Source organism: Ambystoma mexicanum, chromosome 10 (genome assembly GCF_040938575.1).
Source record: "Ambystoma mexicanum isolate Mex_15411 chromosome 10, UKY_AmexF1_1, whole genome shotgun sequence".
NCBI lineage: Eukaryota > Metazoa > Chordata > Amphibia > Caudata > Ambystomatidae > Ambystoma > Ambystoma mexicanum.
Genome location: NC_090932.1, coordinates 1,141,003,630 through 1,141,024,490, shown reverse-complemented (window position 1 = coordinate 1,141,024,490; position 20,861 = coordinate 1,141,003,630). Strand labels below are relative to the sequence as shown.

At 46.3% G+C, this 20,861-nt stretch overlaps 1 protein-coding gene across 6 annotated transcripts in view; it reads right to left on the bottom strand.

Moving 5' to 3' along the window:
• Positions 1–20,861, bottom strand: part of POLM (DNA polymerase mu) — a 376,886-nt gene that overhangs the window by 28,266 nt on the left and 327,759 nt on the right. For 5 of the 6 annotated variants that reach the window (XM_069619054.1, XM_069619055.1, XM_069619051.1 and 2 more), the window contains exon 10: positions 6,866–7,123. The exons of the other annotated variant lie outside the window; for it this stretch is intronic. In XM_069619054.1, coding sequence (XP_069475155.1) covers positions 6,866–7,123 — 258 coding nt within the window. The remainder of the gene's footprint in view (positions 1–6,865; positions 7,124–20,861) is intronic. 6 annotated transcript variants of the gene reach the window in all.

The following is a 20,861-nucleotide window of genomic DNA, read 5'->3' as shown; positions in this document are numbered from 1 at the left end:
AACATGTGGCCAAGATCAAACATGGTGCAACAATCTATACTTGCACAGACATTGCTCATGGAATTTGTACTCTGTCCTGGCACCAGACAGTCCGGTGCTCACCGCCATCCTCTGGGAGGGAAGAGCCCTCCATTGGTTGAGGCTTCCTCTGGGTGTTAGGGTCCCCACCATTCTCTCCGTCTTTCTCCTCGTATTAAACTGCCATTGTGGAACTGATGCTTCCTTGGGTGATTTGCCTTGCTAAGTGTGTGCTTTTGTGCTTTGCCTTTTATCCAGGTCGGGAAGTGTGATGGAAGTGAGGTGTGTCTAATGATCAGTAATAGCCTGACATTGCCGGACCCTTATATTGGGACATACAGCTTTGGTATTAGTCAGTTTTTCGCTCAAAGTGAGCTGTCCGTGACAGTGTTAGTGTCGGGAAAGGTGGGTGGGGTTGAGTCCCTAAGTATCCCAAATGCTAGGATGGGGGAAAAGGCGCTACAGGGAAGGGGATAACATGACTCGCCATCCGGTGTCTCCCCTTCCACTCACCAAAGACCCCTCATCCAGGTGATCCTCCTCAACTGGTCCACCATCAGGAACTGGATCCAAAAGCGATGGCTGTGTCCTGGCCACCTGGATGGCAGATCCCCAGGGACTGGCGGGTGAGACCCCTTCCGGTTTCTCACATTATGCCTCCACTGTGTTGAAAATGCAGGAACGGAACTAATCCTGATGTGAGTCACAACCCAGCACCTATATATTCACACCAAGAGGTACGCTTCGCACACTTCTCAGTTTATTATCACTGGAAGTTATTGGGGGACCTACAGACCTTGCTTCACCCAGGAATCGGCACTTCCAGCTCTCCAAGCACTTTGACAATTCCATACACAAGTCACGCAACCCACCAAGGGTGTGTGAGAGGGACAGATGCACCATACATGAGGAAAAGACTTTGATCAGCACTGGTAATGCTTCTCAGCCAAGCTACTTGTTATTTGTGTTGCAGTGGTGTTCCTTCAATTGCTCACCTGCCATTCCTCAGCCTGGCTTTTTATCAAACTGATTCTGGTTCTCCTTGGATATTGACTGTTTAACTGGTGTTCGACCTTCACTTTGTGTGAACGGACTGCTTCTTTGTTTCCTCTTGCTTCTAACTGGTTTCTCTGATTGACTGTACCTGACTTGTTCTAAAGACTGTTTTTTGGATCTTCCTCATTCGGCTTTCTGCTTTGGAACTTTGAATGATCCGGTTTTCACTGATTATCCTGACTGTTCCCTAGTGTTATTCAGTGATTCCTCAGGGACTATTTAGATAAAGGGCTTCTGGAATTTCCCCATACCTCTGCTAAATTCACCAAGGTTTTTGAAGCCCCACACTGAAGTCTTTGTGACCCACTCAGATTAGGATTTCCTTACATCTAGGTTCATCAAGCTCTTGCATCATCCAAAAGGTACCACTTCTCGGGGGTAAGAAGTAGGAGGGAAGGGGGACACCACATTAATGCATTGGTTATATTCTGATTTGTATCCAGACCAGGAGCCTGTGGCAGGCATTCCTGGCATTCCTCCTGTCGTTTCACTTGACCACTCCAAACACATTGGCTGCAGATTATCCTGTACATGGTGAAGTAGCGGGGGGAGGGGAGTCTGTTACTCTCCTGTAGTATTTTTCCTTTTCATGTTACCAGGTTGATCGGGGTTCTGACAGTGTGAAAGGACAGTGTTGTGGGTGCATTGGGCGATTCAGTAACAATGGGCAATACAGAGACACATTATTCTATGTTGACAGCGATTCTCAATAGTAAATTATAGCTCTGTATGAACATCCAAATGAGTGCCTACTTGCAGTCACATGGAAATCCAATGCAAATACATATCATGCATGGAAAACCTGTAGTACAGGGTAGAGCTAGGAATGCTGCATTAACGTGATTCAACCAAAGCAGATTTTGATTTCAGCATTCAGGGCTTCATTGTAGGAGAAAGCACCCAAGGGTGCAGCAGAGTATTATACCAAAGGGAGCTCCAATCGACCCCATAATAGATAGGCTGGTGGAGCGGGTAGTGTGAGGGTTCAGAAATGAGAGCCGGGCACAAAGTTATGGTATTCTCAAAGTCAGACATTTTATTAATCAGAAATGGGTTGGGAAAACGCCTCACTAGCCCTATTCTAAAGAGCAATTTGCCTACCTAGAAAACTAAAACTAAAGATCAGTCTTTGTCAAGCAGTCAGTAACTTAAAAGCCGTATTTATGTCCAAAACGCCCCAAGCTGACCCTCACACTAGAAAAAAAACAAGAAAGGGTGCAAAAAAATGTCTTTGACTTGATGTTAGCAAAAAGTATTCACAACCAAAAATATAAGGATGACTGCAACAAAAGTGTTCTGCAAGGAAAGATCCTTGGGTCCATAGGGTGGTTCCCTTCCCCATGACTATTAGGTAGGTTTCCAAGAGTGTCTCTTTATCCAACAGTTCCTTTGTGTCTTCACTGGACTCACAAAGTTCTTGTTCAAACAATGCATTCCATAACAGTCTTTCTTTAGGTCTTCTTGTAACTTTTGCAGATTGCCTGGTATTCTCCTCTGCCAGCAATCCTTCTATGGGTTTTCAGATCCCCTGGTATACTCCCCTGCTAGGTATCCTCACACAATGTCAGCTGTCTGGTGTACTCGCTTGCCAGGACTTAATTGCTTTATGTTCTTTTCACTATACAACAGTAGCATACACCCTGAAGTGCTCAGTATATTTGCCTATGGTAACACTTGCTCCGGCTTTCTCCCATACTGGCATCTAACGCATCTGTACTTGCTTGGGGTTTGTTGCTGCACTTTGTCTTGTCGGCATTCAAATATTCTTCTTATTGGGTATTGAATTGGTATTGGGTTTTGTCTGCATTCAAGAGCATTGTCCGTATTAGAAATCTCATACCATTCAGTCACTCGGTTGCATGCGCGTCGATACGCCCCAGGGTCCCCTATGGCTTTGGCCAGACAGTCGTCCCCAGTGCCTCTGACTCTTGGCATGCCTCTGCGATAAAACTTTCACTGGTTCAGCTTGGCACATGTGCAGATGTTCCTTCAGCGTTTCTTGCAACTCTGTGATCACTCACCGGCTTTCCTCCATGGTGTGGATCAGAGAACGCTGCCTCTCTGCACGACCGTACCTCCATGAGCTCCTCTGTGGCCCCCAGTGCTTCCACGGACCTTCAGGTGTATCTGCTGTGCATGTGTCTCAAATTTTCGTGTCGCCACCTGGATTTGCAAGTCTTCTCTTGCACTTTCTCCTGCACAGTTGTCTCCCGTACTTCCTTTTCCATTAGTGCGAATGCCATTTTTAAATAGCCCGCACACTTTAGGCCCAGCAAAACAACCAGCCTATATGTTAGGCGTCTGGCTTCTCTTAGTTTGCATAAACTCCTTCCTCGTCGCAGTACTTTAGGCTTTCTGGGAGTTGATGTCCACAGATGTTACTGGATTTCTTGGATAGTGTTGTTCAAAAGTCTCATATAAAGACACATCAGAAACAGGAGATGTCATATGTAGGTTGTGAGTGTCTGAGTCATAGATGGGGATTTGCCTAGAGTGACAGAGGAAAGAGATTCTGACTTTTACCATAAGGTGGAACTTGGGTATTATAGGGTCTTGCTCAGGGAAAAGGGGGGGGGGATACTGCACCCCCCCCGATGGAGTCACAACCTCTCCCGGGTAGTGGTCTCCTCCCATGTGATCCGCCCGCATATAGCCGCTGCCAGGGTCAGTACCAGGCGGTCGTTGCCATGCCCTGGCCACATGGGAGTGGGTAACCGCTGGGAAAACCGTGATGAGGCCATCAGATTCATCACAGTAAATGTGTGGCATTTCCAAAAAGAACAGAGAGGTGAGATAATCACACACAAGTTAGATGCACGCACCTTGAACAAGTCGGCCCAGTAATCTGAAGGAACTGCTTTGGTTCTAGCTCCGACACATGCAACTTGAGTGCCTTATGTGTCAGTGAATACTGTGATTACTATTTTATTTTCCCTGTATGTTCCTTTGATTTACAATGGTGGCAACAGAATGATTTTTGTTTATCAGGTGGCGGTTCGGTAAAGTAAGATGAATCATTGTGTTTGGTACAGTTAATGTCTAAAGGTTTTGAATGCATAATTGTTGTTAAAGTTAGGGCACATTGCAGAGGGAGAACTCTGGCTAGGGGAAACCAACGAGGACCTGTCAGCTAGAGTTTTAAAAGAGGGGCTTCATTTTGCATTGAGCACAGAAAGACAGTTTCAGAGGGTGGCAGCCATTTTACAAAGTGGCACAGATAAAGGCAAATGTGTGGCGAGGATCAGCTACGCAATTTACAAGCTCGGCAAGAATGATCTCATTTTAACTAAATTAAGGTGAAAAGGGTACCAGTGAAATAAGAGAAAGTATGTTTTGAGCATTGTTTACAGGATGCCCTAGTGTCGTGGAATTCAAAGTTTGACCCACCTCGATCTACTGATTTCCTCATGATGGAGATCAACTGACAGACACTGACTAATGTTACCTAAATTACCCCCACCCTCAAAAGGGCAGTCCTTCTGCATGAGACCACAAGCATCCCCAAACATGTTTCGGCCTTGTTGGGCCTCATCAGTTCGGGCTGGATTGCCCCTTTGAGGTGGGACCAAGCCTGATTTGCATATGGTCTTTCCCCTTCTGTAATGGCTTGGCAGGTGAAGAACGATGGTCTGGAGGGTTGCCCAGAGCAATGTCAGTGGTTAAGATTCATTCTAAACCTTCCAGCCATCACCCCTTTGTTTTTGGTATGAATAAGTGACCATTTTCCAATTGTGAGGTTTCATACATTATGTTGTAAAACTGTACGCTCTTGCACTAAATCTATATTAAGTTGTATATTGGCGATGAGAAGGCACGCAAAGCGAAGGGGCCCCCGAACAGAAACGAGCAGAAAGGCAAGTCTTAAGAGGATTGAAACTTCCAATGTTGCAATAAGCAACTAATGATTATGGCCCCAAATAGTCACTGTTCAAGTCAGCATCAAGCCTCCAATGTGCTACAAGAAGAATAGATGGATAAAGAGGACAGTTGCCAAATTTCCACACTTGCCTCTCTTTTTTGTTCTTCTTACTGACAGATTTTATCCATCAGCAGTGATTGTTGGATACCGAGGCTTGAGCCTCATTACTCAATCCGCTCAGAGTCGTGGGTTGGATTTCTTCATGGTCTGTGTGGACTTGTCACAGTAAGGCTGGTTTCACATGAGCTTTGCTGCGATGTGCCGCCAACTCCCTTCCCCTTTATAGGGACTTAGCCCCTCCTTCCATACTCTCCACTCTTCAATTCCCATTTGGGGCAGGGGATAATTGGTTAAGGGACGAGAATGGCCAGATTGGTAGTTGGCGTGCCACTCCTGCTGTCATCTCTTCCACGTCCTCCCAGGACTCTGCAGCCTGAGTGCAATGGGGTCAGCACCACCTTTGTTCCAATTCCTGTGCATGTACGCTGCCGGTTCTGTGGAACAGATCAAGGTGAATTTGCAGGGTTTTGGAGCTCACGCACCCCAACGCCTGTGAAGAAGTTTTCCTCCATCGGGTGAGTGTTTGGTTGTGTATTTTTGTTATGTTGTCTCGCAGGAGCATTACTTTGATTTCTCCATTGCCTCAGACTTTGGCTACATCTCCGAGCAACAAGCACGTTGTTGGTGCCCTGTGACAAATCCCTACCATTCTCCTGGGAAAAGGTGGGTTACATCAAGGGATAACTTAGCAGGTGGCGATCTCCAGCCCTCTTGTTTACCCACTCCCAGGGAAATGCAGGTCATTCCACACAACTAAAAAAAAATCCCTCTTTTTCTAGAGTGCAGTACTTTCAAATCCAATGTGTTCAAATACAAGTAAATCTGAAGCAACATTGAACCACTCTTAAAACTGCATTGCCCTTTACCCCCAAACACCTTCCTGCATTTTTCCAATGGAGGAGGACAATCTAATATACGAAGTGCAAAGTTAAAACAGTGGCTATACGATGATCCCTAGCACAAATACTTTTCATTAGAGCCATCCGTCAAACGCAGGGCATACAAATTAGTGATATTCAATTACTACATATGGATTTTGCATTTGAACCTAGGAAAATATATACAAGTCAAATGTTCTACTAAAGTAAGTAACCAATTAAATCTCAAGACCAGACCAAGAATTGTATCAGTTAATGTACATTGTTTGTCTCAGTAAACCACAGAAAATATAGTTTAGTAATTGGGTTTACTCATATTGCTCAGGATAAGACGATAGGTACTTTTTTTTAGCGTATCTCCCTATTTCAAGACAATACACTATAAAAAACAATCCGTGAATCCAAAAAGAGCTCTGACCTTCAATTTAAATATGCAAATAAGTAACTCTAAAATGTGAAAAAAAAGGTTTTCTCTGAAAAGCAAACAGTGCAACTATCATTTTCACTCCTCCAGCTAAAAACTATAAAACCATATGGCGTTACTGACATTGAAGCAAGAAATTCCCATCAATATAAGACAAGCAGTGCGTGCAGCAAAGAAGAAATATCACTGAGCGCTCATCGCCAGCATCTATTAGCAGTACCCGAATGCCCCATTTACAACCCATCTCCCTCCCAAACAGAGTTTTTCGATTTGTTGTCACTCTACTCCTCGCGGATATGGGCAACCATGCCTGCTTTTCTGCAGTTTGCTGATTTCCTCAGCAGAAGTATCCGTTTCGCTTTGTCTGGTCTTTGACCAACTCAGGGGCACACTCCCCACATTTTAATTCTTCCTCCCCTCTCCTCAGCAGTTTCTGGGCTATTTCATTCCCCTCTAGGTTACCAGCACATTGGCATGATGATACCAGCTCAATGGCATTAGACCACTCACCTTTGACCCAGTCCAACCAAGCAGAGCATAGGGATACTGCGCAAATGGCACGATCACCAAGTCCACACGAACGGCCTTCCAACTCCGGGTCTTTTCTGTTACCACAGATGAGCTAATGGTGGCTTCACTCTGGATGTTCAACTTGAAGATTGAGAAGCAGCTCTCAAAGTGGTCCATGCGGCCCTTACTAGCATGGGTCGTCATCTCCCAGCGCTCGTTGTACGAGTTCTTCCTCATGTGGTGATACAGCATTAAACCCTGCAGGTATCAGCAAGGGAGTCATAAGAACATACAACATTCAAAGTTATAGCATTTTATAGCATGGCAGCATTTGTCACAAAGTATGTAAACCTGTTATTGTTTCTTGTTAAGTTTCTGTAATTTGTTTCAAATTTAAAATGTCCAGTTTCTTGTATATTCCACTTAACCGAAGCATCTACAATTAAGGGGCATTAATTTCAGAGAGCTTAAAGAGATCCAAATCTGTTTTTCCTCTTCCTTGGATGGGATAACACAACTTATCTGTATTATCTGGCCATTTCTGGTAGATGTGGGGCCATAGGGTGGCTTACTGAACTCTGTTTTGGACACTGTCAGAGCCAAGCACAAAGAGCGGTTTATAATCCCTACGGAGATGCACTGCCTTGTGTGGCCTGTTTGTGACCAAACATTATAGCAAGATTTCCTTATTAAAGCGACTATGATAGCAAGTCTGTAGTTATGCTTATGTTGGACATCCCACAGGAAGAGCATTTTCTAAGAGTCTAATAACTTTGGCACTGCTAAATTAAGGTGCACAAAACTTTCCAAATAATATGCATCCAAATCAATTAACTAGGACATTTTCATGAAGTTCCGCCCAGTGCAAAGTTATACAGGAGGAAGGGAGGCCCCAAAAATGTGCTCATACCGGTGGAAGATAACTTGTTAAAGAGTTCAGGTTACTACATAATAAAAGGTGAAGCCTACCAATGTTGGGAATGTGAAGGTTAGGGTGCAAACAAATTGCCTGCAAGACTGAGGAGTCCAAATTCTCTCCAAGCCTTCAAGAAAGAATTGAAAACTCCCCTATTCTCCTGAGCTTACTACGCCATGGATAATCTGGTTACAGGAATCACACCTTTCTGACCTATGGCCTGTCAGTTTTGACGCTATCGCCTGCATGCTCTTTTTTTGCTTGGGACCTAGTAAACTCTTCTTGTGGGGCCGTTGCTCTTTTTTCTGTTTTCTGTTTGTGTTGTTTCCCTTTCCAGTCCGCGCCTTTATGCCTGAGGGCCAATACTGCGGATAACAAATGTAATGTAAATAGGTTATGGGTATTCGTGGGTGGAGCTGATGAGGTGGGTAGGGGGTGTGTGAGCCGAGATACTAAGTTTTTTAGATTCTATTTTGTCTTGTAACATTGTTATTTTGTCCAATAATGCCTTCTGGTTGTTAGTGCACTAGTGATATCTTTGATGCAGGTGTCCGGTGGTGACGCTGGGGATTCCAACGCTCCGAGTATATTGAAGAGTTCTTTGGTGCTGGATTTGGCTTGAATGATGCGGTTATTGTAGTTTTTTTTTTGGTCTGTAGAATCGCCTCTTTGTAGTTAAAGGAAGCTATTAGAAATGTATCTTTGTTGGGGGCTGTTGGATGACTCTTCCAAAGAGCTTGTACGTTTCTTTTAGATTTGCGCAATGATCTGAGGTGAGGGGTGAACCATGAATTTAAGTGCGCACCGGGTTTGGCCGTATGCAATTTTAAGGGTGCGATTGTATTAATGGCATTGAGTAAGGTATGGTTGTATAGGTCCACTAGGACTGTGGGGTCTGTGTGTTTGGTGGAGGTGGCGTTGATGATTGGCTGTAGTAAGGGTAGCAACTTCTCCACTGTTATGTTGCGATGAAATCCTTGTACGTATGGATGGGGAGAGGTTTTGAGGCTTACTCTGATTACATTCCCTTATCATAAATGAGATAAGGTGATGGTCCGACTAGGCGCACACTGTGTTGGAGTGGATGTGAAAGTCGCAATTGATGTCGGCTAGCCAGTCTAGTGTCCTTCTCTGTTATGAGTAGGTTCAGTGATGCGATGCAGAAAGCCTAATTCTGTCATTTTATTAGCGAGGGCTGTTGCCTTGACATCCTTCAGATCCTGAAAGCCCAGGTTCAGATCACCCAGTAGGATAATTTGTGATCCTGGCTTAATGTTGGTAGTGCGGAGGAGTAGGAGGGTAATGTCTTATTCAAAGGTGGATACAGGCCCAGGTGGTCTGTGTAAGAGGAGGATGGTAATAGTTCGGGAAGCTGAGATGGGTAGCTTAACGGACAGTAGTTCTGCTGAAGGGAACGATTGATTTGGTATGAGCCTGAGGTCTAGTGCAGTTTTAGAGATGAAGGTGACACCCTCGCCTTTGGCCCGATTTGATTCTTTATCGAGTTGGATGATGGAGTACTCATCTGGGATGGCAAGAGAGAGTGAGGGCCCTGCCGCAGCATGAAGCCACATCTCTGTGATTGCTAGGAAGTCAAGGTCATGGGACATTATGAGATCAGCAATATCTAAGGCGTGGGCTAGCAAGGATCTGGCGTTGATGAGTGCACCCTTGATCGAAGTATTGGCTTTGTTAGGAATCTTTTTAATGTAGGTAGTGTTTTCCCTGGGCTGGGTGGTATTGTTCACTATGTTCTTAGTGGTGTCAGCTATGTTTAACGGTGAACAAGGGAGAGAAGGGGAGAAAAGCCTTCTCCCAGCAGGATGTACGCCAAGCCATACTGTGGAACAGACAGAAGGAACGCACGGAAGCCAGCCTACACCGAGAAAACAAAGTATTGAGACAAGACGCCAACCGGGTGACGCAAACCCAAACCCAGGAAGGCAACTGAAAGTGTGTGAGACCCAGGGAGACGGGCGGCTACACCCTAATTGGCAACACTATAAGAAGAGTGAGACTAACGATGGAACCTCGCATGCATGTCCCAGTAGTACCGGAGACAGTAAGAAGAGTGAGAATAACTATGGGACGCCTCATATTGGTCCCACTAGTGCTGAGAAACCCAAGAAGTGTGAAAATAATGTTAAGGCTCGTTATACTCCTCCCTATAATATCGAAGAGCATAAAAGGAGTGAACTCCAACACGGTGCATTACACAGATCTCACGGGAGAAACAGAGAAAGCAGGAGACATACCACTTAGTCTTTTAGAGCAAGAACCCATACCAATAGATGCAGATACAAAGACTTTTTGTCAACAGGAACAAGAAGAAGAATCTACTGGTCAACAACCCTGAGGATAGTATAATACCAAAGGCACAAGAGAGACTATACCCTGAGAGGATCAAGACACAAAAGTAGTTAGGGGTCAATACCCCAGCAGAATGAACTTTGAGGAATCTAAAAGGATTATCCAACAGGATGCGGGAAAGTCCTATAAAAGAACTGAACGAACTTGTGAAAAAGATATCTGACCGCTACTTAAATATTCCATACTAAATGGAATAAGTCTATTGGGAAGTAACCTTTCCAGTCCCAGGAGAGGGGAGTAAATCTCCTGGTCTTTAGTTGCTTAGAATCAGTGGTAGGGTCAGGATAGGTTAGTTTTGGGACTGAGGGCAGACTCTTGATTTGCACTTGTACACGGACGACGGGCACCCTAGCTTTAGTTGTGTTAGGTAGGGCTACCCTTAGATTAGGCAACGTTAGGCCTTTTCTTTTTAATTTTAATAAACACAGTTGAAACATGGTGAATCCTGGTCTGTCTCATCCTTCTGACCTGCCATTACACTCAGCTGGGCTCATCCTAGATGCAATTTCCTGCAGAATAAACCTAGTTACAACTCTGCCCCTTCTTCACATTCTATGGAGTGACCACCTTATGATACCTTTTGAGATCCACGCTTCAGCACAAACACACACTCCCAACCTAAACATGACTCCATGACACTATGCCAAAAGTATTTCAAAAGCCAGCAACACCCAGGAAGAGATGTTCAGCATCATTAATGCATCATCATCAATGTGATAAGAAACCCGACAGGTTGCAATAGCACACCCACTCCCTCACAGAAACTATGTGATTTCTATAGATATCTCTTCAAAAATAACATCCAACAAGTCATCAACACTATGCCCAAGGACCCAAGCAACAACTCTGCCAACCACCCAACTCCAGAAGCAACCACAACGCTAACTAGCCCAAACGCGGACTACCCACATCCTGCATCCACATCCTGCACAGCGCACCAATGCTATAGAGCTCGGTCAGCACTCTAAACAAAATAAAAATAAAATAGTTGATCAAGTGTAATTTTGTCCTGACCCTGTCACTAAGGATAACCAAAGGGGTTCAGGGTCAACCGGGGGGCTCCAGACACCAAGGTTCACCATTTAGAGTTGAAAATGTATTGTAAAAACCTCTGAAGGAGTCACATTTCTACAGTTCAAAGTAGATCTGCTTTCATGGTTTTTTAAAACTTTGTGAATAGCTTCAGAAGTCAAAGATAACCAGCATCTGTGACAAGTCTATTGTTTGGCATTCGTGAGTCCAGTGATGAAAAAGACGACTTGCAGGAATGCAGGGTGATTTTGGAACCACTTGAGGTAATGTTTGGGTGGTGACCAGATGACCTAATGCTACGGTACAGGTGGCTCACTGGTAGCCAAAACGCAGGCCCTCGTGTCAGGAGGTCCTCTGTGTCCCAGGGACTGTTGTGAATGCACTTTGCGTTATATATTAGATACATTGTTGAACAGCAAGGCTCTGGCTCTACTCACGACTCATCCAATGTGCAAACTTAACTTCCAAATACACACATTTTCCTTTCAAACTTTTGGAAAACCCCAGCGATTGGTGTCATGAGCATAGGATAGTCATGCCCATATACGGCAACATCCATAACCTTTTCCACAGAGCAGACTAAGTTTAGCTCTGGAACTCCTAAAGGAATTCAAATACAAGGGCACCTCCTACCGGTTTTTGCCTAATGAATAGGCTACTGCTCCCCACTAACTAAATTGTAATGCATTGCACCACTGTATTGCTGCCAGCATCTCGGGTATTACACAGCAAATTGGTTACTGCACCCGGGTGACAACAGGGTCTAGCCCACCGTCAGGGGAATAGGATCTTCTCTGTGGCCTATAAAACTCTTGTGAGGTGGTTCACATTCTCTTTGCAGATGTAGATGTTTACAACTATGCCATCTATGTAGGCAACACAAAGGGCTTCGAGCCCAATGAGGACATGGTTAATCAGCCTCCGAAAAGTGGCAGGTGCATTATACAAACCAAAGGTCATGCCCCCGAATTGGCATAGTCGCTCTGGTGTAGATAAAGCAGTCTTTTCCTTGGCGCAGTAAATGCCAGTAACCAAAAGTGAAAAAGGTTCACAAACCCAAATCTTTGCAGCACATAGCATGTCCACAAGCTCATCCCCAGGTCCAACCGATTTTAGCAACCTCAATCTTGTTGTAATGTGTGATCTTATCAGACATCACAAACTTAAATACATTTTTAAGGGCATGTTGTCTACATTGTATATGACTTGTTTGCCACATGGTACAAAAGATAGAGACTCACTTTCTCCCTCATCCATCTCTGACATCAGAAGTAGTGATGTGACTTCCTCACACCAGAGGTAATGCTTTAACCAGTTGGCAGGTGAAACCCTTTGGGGAACCATAAGAGCATCCCCGTCTCCATTTTGAGCTGCATTTTAGTGCTTTATTGGAAATTCAAATTTAGGTGTGCTTTAACATCTATGCGCCCTCCATTTTTTGTGCTGCATTAGTGCTTTTTGGCAAGTTCAAAACTAGATGTGCTTTTTAAAATCACAGCATCCCCCATTCCTAGGTAAAATGCCCCAAGACTGCGGGCCATTACTACATAAGGTAATGCCCCCGGGGCCCATAGTCAACAAAAGCCCCGGGGGCATATTGCCATTAGTACCCCGGGCCGTTAGACCGGGTTACTAATGTTTTTTTTCTTCCCATCTGTGAGATGCGTTGATTTTTGCAACCAAATAAAAAGTTTGAAATGTTTATAAAAATGGCTGCCGCGGACAGAAAACAGTACGTTTTCTCTTTCCGTGGCAGCTATAGTAATGGCCGCAATGGAAAAGAAGGGACTAGTTTAGTCCCTTCTCCCTTTCCATGGCAGCCATTGAAGTAACTTGAAAAAATTGTAAACAAAAAATAGCTGCCATGAAAAGGGAGAAGGGACTACAGGTAGTCCCTTCTCTCTTTACATGGCGAACATTCCGGAATGAAAATGCTGTCCAAGATGGGAACGAGCTGCATGACGTTTCCTGATCGGGATTACCATGCAGAAGGCTTGGAATCCAGCCAACCACAGGTAAGTGTTTTTCTTTTGTTTTGTGCGCCATGTGCTGTATTAGTGCTTCTTGGCAACTTCAAATCTAGGTGTGCTTTTTAAAATCACTGCATCCTCTGTGCCTGCCTGGCTGCTAGGCCACTTGGTGAGTTCCTGTGCACTGTGCAGCCCCCCTGCTTATCTCGCTCTCCCTCTCTAAACCCATGGCACTCTCCGTCTCTCCTATCTATTCCAACAGCTATTCTATCACTTATCTTACCGCTGTCACGAAGTCTGGAAGAAAAAAGCTACAAAAAGCTCTCCTGACTCTAACCCAGGCCTACCTATCACTGACAATTACGTCAATGCCACTTACAGACTTTCGAGGACATCCTCTTCACTGTCCCCTCTCCTGATCTATGGACCCCCCCCCCATCTGGTTTCCACTCTTTCTCCTCACCACCCATTAATAGCGGCACTAGGTGGGAAATATTCCTTGCAAACTTCTCATCCTCTAGGTGGATCATTAATGTCTATCACAATGGCACTATCATGGCCCAAGGTTCTCAACCTGCTCTTCTCCTTGATCGGCGCCTGCCTTCTCTCGTTAAACTTCCTTCCTTCCTTCCTTCTCCTGCCACCCCTTCTCCTCCACTCACTTCACCACCACCGTTGGGAGTACCACACCACTGTACACCCCCTCGGAAAACCTTCAAAAAGTTGCTAACCAGCTTCCTTCAGCTACTCTGAATGCTCGCTCTGCTGTCAAACACTCCCCTAACATCAGCCTCCTTCGCTCTTACTGAGACGTGGTTCAATGCCAGCTCTGTCACTTCTCTTGACACTCTCCATCCTGAGGGGTACAACCTACTTCCATCATTCCTACTAAATCCAACTCCTCTTTTCACATGCCTCAGCGGGAGCCTTGGAGGGTGGGGGGGTCAGTCAGTCGGTCTCTCTCTCTCTCTCTCTCTCTCTTTCGCTCTCTCTCTCTCCCACAACACTATCTACAGACCGGCTGGCCCCATACCTCTTCCTCTAAGAAACTTGCCGACCAAGTTCTTCCTCCAAACTCCTCCTTGGTGGCTTCAACATGAAGAACAGAGGATAGTGCAGTGGCAACAAGCTGGCCTTGGAAGCAAAACCATGCAGAGCAACAGAGGTTCGTATCCCGGATCTGCGCTTAGAAATCGCACTCAGGTATGGTATCAGGCGCGTTATAAAAAAACAAATAGCAATAAAATAAATATCCACCTAGACTCTGTCGACACATCCACCTCTCAGTTCCGAGTCCTCGGTGACTCCCTCTCTCACTATTCTTCCTTCTGGCCCGACCCACTATGCCGGCCACACTCTTGATGCCCTCATCTCTGGTGACATCCCCATCTCTAATCCAGTCACCACTCCCCTCTCCTGGTCGGAACGCCCTCTCTCCGGACTCTCCCTCGGACTCTGTCCTTGCTAATCTGCATCTTTTCATCTCTAAAACCCTTGAAATCTGTGCCCCTGCCTTGAGGATCCACCTAAAACCTGCCCCCAAGAACAACAGCTCGTACGACTCTGATCTAGCATCTCTGAAACGCAAGTGTAGAGTTGCTGAACTGAAGTGGCAGACCATGGGCTCATCCTCTCACAAACTGGCCTGTCACCTGCTACAAAGGCAATACCGCTTCTCTACCCGCTTCAGGAAGAGTGCCCACATCCAAACCCGCATCTCTAGAGCCACTAACACGGCCAAATATTTCAAAATCTGCAAGGAACTCCCCAATCCACTTGCAGTCTCCACCTCTCTCCTTCGTTCCCAGGCTCTCTGCACAGCCGTGACTTCCCACTTCACATCCAAAACTCAGGACATCCTGTCCTCACTCTCCTCCATCCCCATCTCCTTTCCCACACTTACTCCCCTGCCTCACTTGGCCCCCTCACTCTCCTCCCTCCTGGCCATTGCACATGAGGTCTGCTCTATGATGGCCTCTTCCAAACATATGCTCCCCTGCTCCTCCAGAACCATTAAGGACAACGTCTCCTCTCTTGCCCCAGCTATTGCGGACTTCTGTAGCCAGTCCTTCGCCACTGGCTCTTTCCCTCAACCCCTCAAGCACTCCGTTGTGCACCCTCTCTTTAAAAAGCCATCTGCTGACCCCTCCTGCACGGCTAACTATCGCCCTCTCTCTACTACCCCCTTCCTGGGTAAACTATTGGAAAAGTTGGTCCTCCCCCAACTGACCCTCCACACTCATCATGCTGGTTTCCTTCATGACCATCAATCTGGATTATGGGCATCCAGCGGCACGGAAACTGCTCTTCTGAACACCAGGGAAAGCATGCTCGCAAATCTCAACTTCAACTCTCCTGCTGTTCTCATTCTCCTCAATCTCCCCTGCCTTTGACACAGTCAACCATTCCATCCTCATAAAACAATCCTGTGACACCCTCAGCATCACTGCCCGGGCACTGGACTGGCTGACCTCTTTCCTCACTACCCGCCCCTCCCAGCTGCAATTGGGCCCTTTGTCGTCCACCACCACCCTCCCTATTGTGGCATCCCCCAGGGCTTTATCCTATCGCCATGGCTCTTCAATATCTATCTCGGCCCTCTTGCTCACTCAATCTCCTCATTTTCTCCGTATTTCCAGTGTTATACCAATGATACACAGCTTGCCGTCAAACTTCTGTCTACCTACCCTTCTTCCCCCTCTCTCATCCGACTGTCTGTCCACCATTCAGGCATGGTGTGCAGCAAACAATCTGTATCTCAATGTCAGTAAGACGACAATCCTCCTCATCGGAAAACTGCACCCTTTTTCCTCCTATGCTCTGGCCACCCTCTTGTTGCATTCTAACCCCACCATCTTGTGAGGCCAAAAATCTCAGGGCCATCTTCGACTCCGCTCTCTCCTTCACCCCTCACATCATGGACCTTATCAAAAAGTCCTACTCCCACCTCCACCTCATCAGAGGCATTCTTCATTTTCTCATCTTCCCCCAGACGCTCAATGTCTCCAGCGCTCTGGTTCTCTCCCGACTGTTCTACTCCAACAGCCTCTTTTTCAATCTCCCTCTCTCCTCCCTTTGCCCCCTCCAGCTAATCCAGAATAGGGCTGTAAGTCTTATCCTTTGCCTCAAGCCCAGGGATCTCTCCAGCCCTACAATCTCTTCACTGGCTGCCGGGGGCAGCAAGGATCGAATTCAAGACCCTCTGCATCACCCACAAGGCCTTCTGGGGCCTTGGACCACGCCATCTCCAACTTTCCCTCCCCAAATACCCCCCTGCTAGAGCCCTACGCTCCTCTAATTCCAACTCTGTCAAACGCTTCTCCAAGCAGAGAGTGGGGGGCTAGGTCTCTCTCCTCGGCTGGTGCCTCCTTTTCGAACAGTCTCCCTGCCCCTCTAAGACTTGAGCCAGACCTCTTTGGAAACTGCTCAAAACTCTGCTCTTCTCTACCTCTTTCCCTTCCCTGCTAATTACCCCACTGCCACTGTGACCGGTGGCCTGATCCTCATGAACCCCAGAGGATCTCAGGCCCTTCCTCCCAGTCAATACCAGCACCCCTCCCACTCCACTGCACTGCCCTATGGGCCCCTGCCTTGTGGCTCCAAATACCACCCTTGAGAGTCGCCTGTACTAGCACTTGGCCGGAGGCTCTCCTCCTGGTTCCCCTTAGCACTTATCTCTCGGGCGCACCTTCAGCATATGGGGCTATATATATATATATATTTGTTTTTTGTTGTTGTTCTTTAACCCCTGGTATTTTTCCCCGTTCTGTTCCCGTTTAGCCTTGTAGTGCTTTGAAACACAATTCTGTTGTATAAACGTCTTAGAAATGCTCAGTAAAAAAAAAAAAAAAAAAAAGAAGTTGTAGAGGAGCAGATGAATGCCTCTGCAGAAGTCCCGCCCCTATTCTGCCTATATGTTGGAAACCGGAAATTGCGACATGTGCAACGCCAATAATGGTACCTATGCCACACAGAGCCTTTGAGACAAGATATCCACCGAGAAAACCCTATATGATGTATCCCCGAAGAGATGAGTCTCCTGAGAGAGAGCACTGAAGTGTGAAGACGTGAAAAGGAGAGGTTGGTGACGTCACAAGAAATGAGTGTGATGCACTGAGAAGGATGACAAAAGAAGAGAAGGCATAGGCCTTATAGAATCTGATGGCGAAGTAAGGAATCAAGAAGACTTTCATGTGCAGAATGAAGATTGCACGTGTGAAGAAGCACTGCAGAAAATGCAAGTCCTTTTATAACTGTACAGATGCCGTAACACAAGTAGACTAAGCAATCGTAAAGACAGGCTATACGTAGTGAATAGACTGCAGGCGGTGTCGCATATATATATATATATATATATATATATATATATATATATATATATATATATATACACACACACACACACACACACACACACACACACACACACACATATACATATATATATATGATACATTACTCACCGTAATCGTATTTCTGATGCTTGTATCTGCTTAGATTCACATGCTGTGCATAGGCCGACATCTAGTGGAAGCGGCGGAGTATTACAGTTTGTTTTTCGAAACTCGAAAATGGGCGTCGACACAGGGCGTGCCAGTAATACTATCCCTAGTGTGACGTCCACTGTACCCAAGATCCCTCACGCGTCTAGGATCCTCAGATTGTATTTTTTCTGACATGAGGTAGCATGAGGAGTAGCGCGAGTACAGATAATCCAAGCAGATAGATAGAAAGGTAAGACTACAAGCAACCATGCGCCTTCTCTCAGAGGGGAGGAAGGGTGGGTCGCATGTGAATCTAAGCAGATACAAGCATCAGAAATACGATTACGGTGAGTAATGTATCCCCTCTGAGGCTTGTGGAATCTTCTTAGATCACATGCTGTGCATAGATTAGCGAGCAGTACCTGAAGGAGGTGGGATGTGAGAAGGGTCATGAGCAAATAAGTGTCTTAGAACCGCTTGTCCCACTTGTGTATCTGCCTTGGAATGGGTGTCAATGCAGTAATGCTGAGTAAAAGTGTGAATAGAGCTCCAAGTAGCTGCTTTGCAAATGTGTCAAGGGGTACATTTGCAATGAAAGCCAGAGTGGCCCCAATGCCTCTAGTAGAGTGGGCTCTTGGCGTGAAAGGCAGAGTTCTTTCAGAGAGTGAGTAACACAGCTGGATACAGTTAATAATCCACTTCGAGATGGCACCTTTAGAGACGCGATCCCCCCTCTCTGCCTGTAGCTATGGAGACAAACGGTTGATCTGTTTTCCTTAGCGGTCTGGTTTTATTTACATAGTAGAGGACCGCCCTACGCACATCTAGGGTGTGTAGTTTCACCTCAGCCGAGCTTTGAGGGTCCTGGAAGAAAGTCGGAAGCTTGATGGACTGGTTTACGTGGAATTTAGATATAAACTTAGGTGAGAACCTAGGGTGTGTGCGTAAAACCAGTTTGTCTTTATGGACAGTAAAGAAGGGATCCTGCACTGACAGAGCCTGAATTTCACTGACCCTTCTTATAGAAGTAATAGCTACTAAGAAGGCCGTTTTATAAGTCAGGTGTTTGAGACTGCTTTTATGCATGGGCTCGAAAGGGGGGCCCATGAGCTTAGATAGCACCACATTAAGGTCCCACCCTGGTGGTGGGTTTGAAATAGGAGGGTGAAGTCTCTTTACTCCTTCCATGAAGGCTTTAACTACTGGTACTTTCCACCACAAGACCTTGTTATGGGAAGTGGTGTATGCCGACAGGGCTGCCAGGTGTACTTTCAGTGAGTTAAAAACCAATCCAGCTTCCAGCAGGTGGGGTATGTATGTAACAATAGCGGAAGGAGTGCAATCAACTGGGTTGATTTGTCTACTCTGGCACCAGAGAACGAATCTCTTCCACTTGTCAAAGTAACAGTGCCTTGTGTTTGGTTTCCTAGATTCCTTTAGGATGTCCATACACCTCTGTGGTAAATTGAGATGTCCAAACTCTATGACCTCAGGAGCCATGCTGCCAAGTTTGTTGGGTTGCTGATGCACTGTTTGACCTTGGTGCTGGGACAGTAGGTTGTACCAGGCTGGAAGTTTGATGGGCTCGCACACCGCCACCCTGCGTAGGTGTGGGAACCACTGTTGTCTTGCCCACATGGGAGCAACTAGGACGAGCGTCATCGACTCTCTGTTCATCTTGGTGACCACCTTCCTGATGAGGAGTTGGTGGAAAAGCGTACGCAAACATCCCTGACCAGTTCATCCACAGGGCGTTCCCCTGGGAGTCTGGTTGGGGGAACCTGGATGCAAATCCTGGGCATTGTCTGTTTTCGCTTGTGGCGAATAAGTCTATAGTGGAGAAACCCCACTGAGAGAAGATATCTTCTATGACCTCTCTGTGTAGAACCCATTCGTGTTCCTCTGGGAGGGAGTCTCTGCTCAGAGCATCCGCTAGGGAATTGAGCTCCCCTGGAACATGTTGTGATGACAGGAAGATGTTCCGTCTGAGTGCCCATGTCCAGATTTTCTGGGCAAGCTTGGACAGATTCGGCGAACGAGTCCCTCCTTGCTTGTTCAGGTAGAACATGGCTGTTGTGCTGTCCGTCCGGATTTGCACTGACAGGTTTAGTAGGTGGGGCTCGAACGCTTGAAGCGCTCTGAATACTGCCAGAAGCTCTAGCAGGTTGATGTGGTTCTTGGTGACTGAGGGAGGCCAGAGACTCTGAGCTGTGTGGTGGAGATGGTGAGCTCCCCACCCCGTCAGACATGCATCGGTAGTGACTACTGCCTGTACTTCGGGATCGTAAAAGGGTTTTCCCTGTGCAAGATTCTCTCTTGTCCACCAGTGAAGGACTTGTAATAGTGTTGGCGAAACGACCACTAGATCGTCCCACTGACCACTTTCCTGAGACCACTGTTTCGCCAACCATTCCTGCATGGTACGCATGCGCAGGCCCGCGTGGGGGACCAGGTAAATACATGACGCCATCATGCCCAGCAAACGCATTGCTTTGCGTACCGTTATTTGGTGACCGGACTGATATTGCAGAATTTGCAGTAGTATATTCCGAATTCTTTCCTCTGAAGGAAATGTCAACCCCCTCTTGAGTATCTAGGATTGCTCCTAGGAACTGTTTGGAGGTGCTGACTTTTCTCGTTGATTGAGAAGCCTAATTCGTGGAGGAGGTCGATAGTCCTTTGAATGTTTGTCCTGCAAATTACTGGGGTTTCCCCCGTTATGAGCCAGTCGTCCAGATAAGGGTACACCGGGATTGCCTCCCTGCGTAGGTGTGCAGCCGCCACCGCCAGTACCTTGGTGAATACCCTTGGTGCCGAAGCTATCCCGAAGGGCAGTACCTTGAATTGGTAGTGCCGACTGTCCACCTTGAAGCGCAAGTATCTTCTGTGCGCTGGGAACATGGAAATATGAAAATAGGCATCTTTCATATCCAAGGTTGCCATGTAATCCTCCTTTTTTAGGAGGGGGATTACCTCTTGTAGCGTAGTCATACGAAACTTTTGGGGCTTGACATACTTGTTGGCAGGCCGTACGTCCAATACTGGGCGAATTGTCAAATCTTTTTTTGGCACAAGGAAGTAAGTTGAATAAATACCCTTGTTTACCTGGTGTCCCGGGGCGAGTTCTATCGCATCCTTTGCTAGCAGAATGGCGATCTCCTCGAATAGAATCTTCTGATGTTCTAAAGAGTGTACTCTTTGTCGTGGAGGATGGTTCCAGGGAC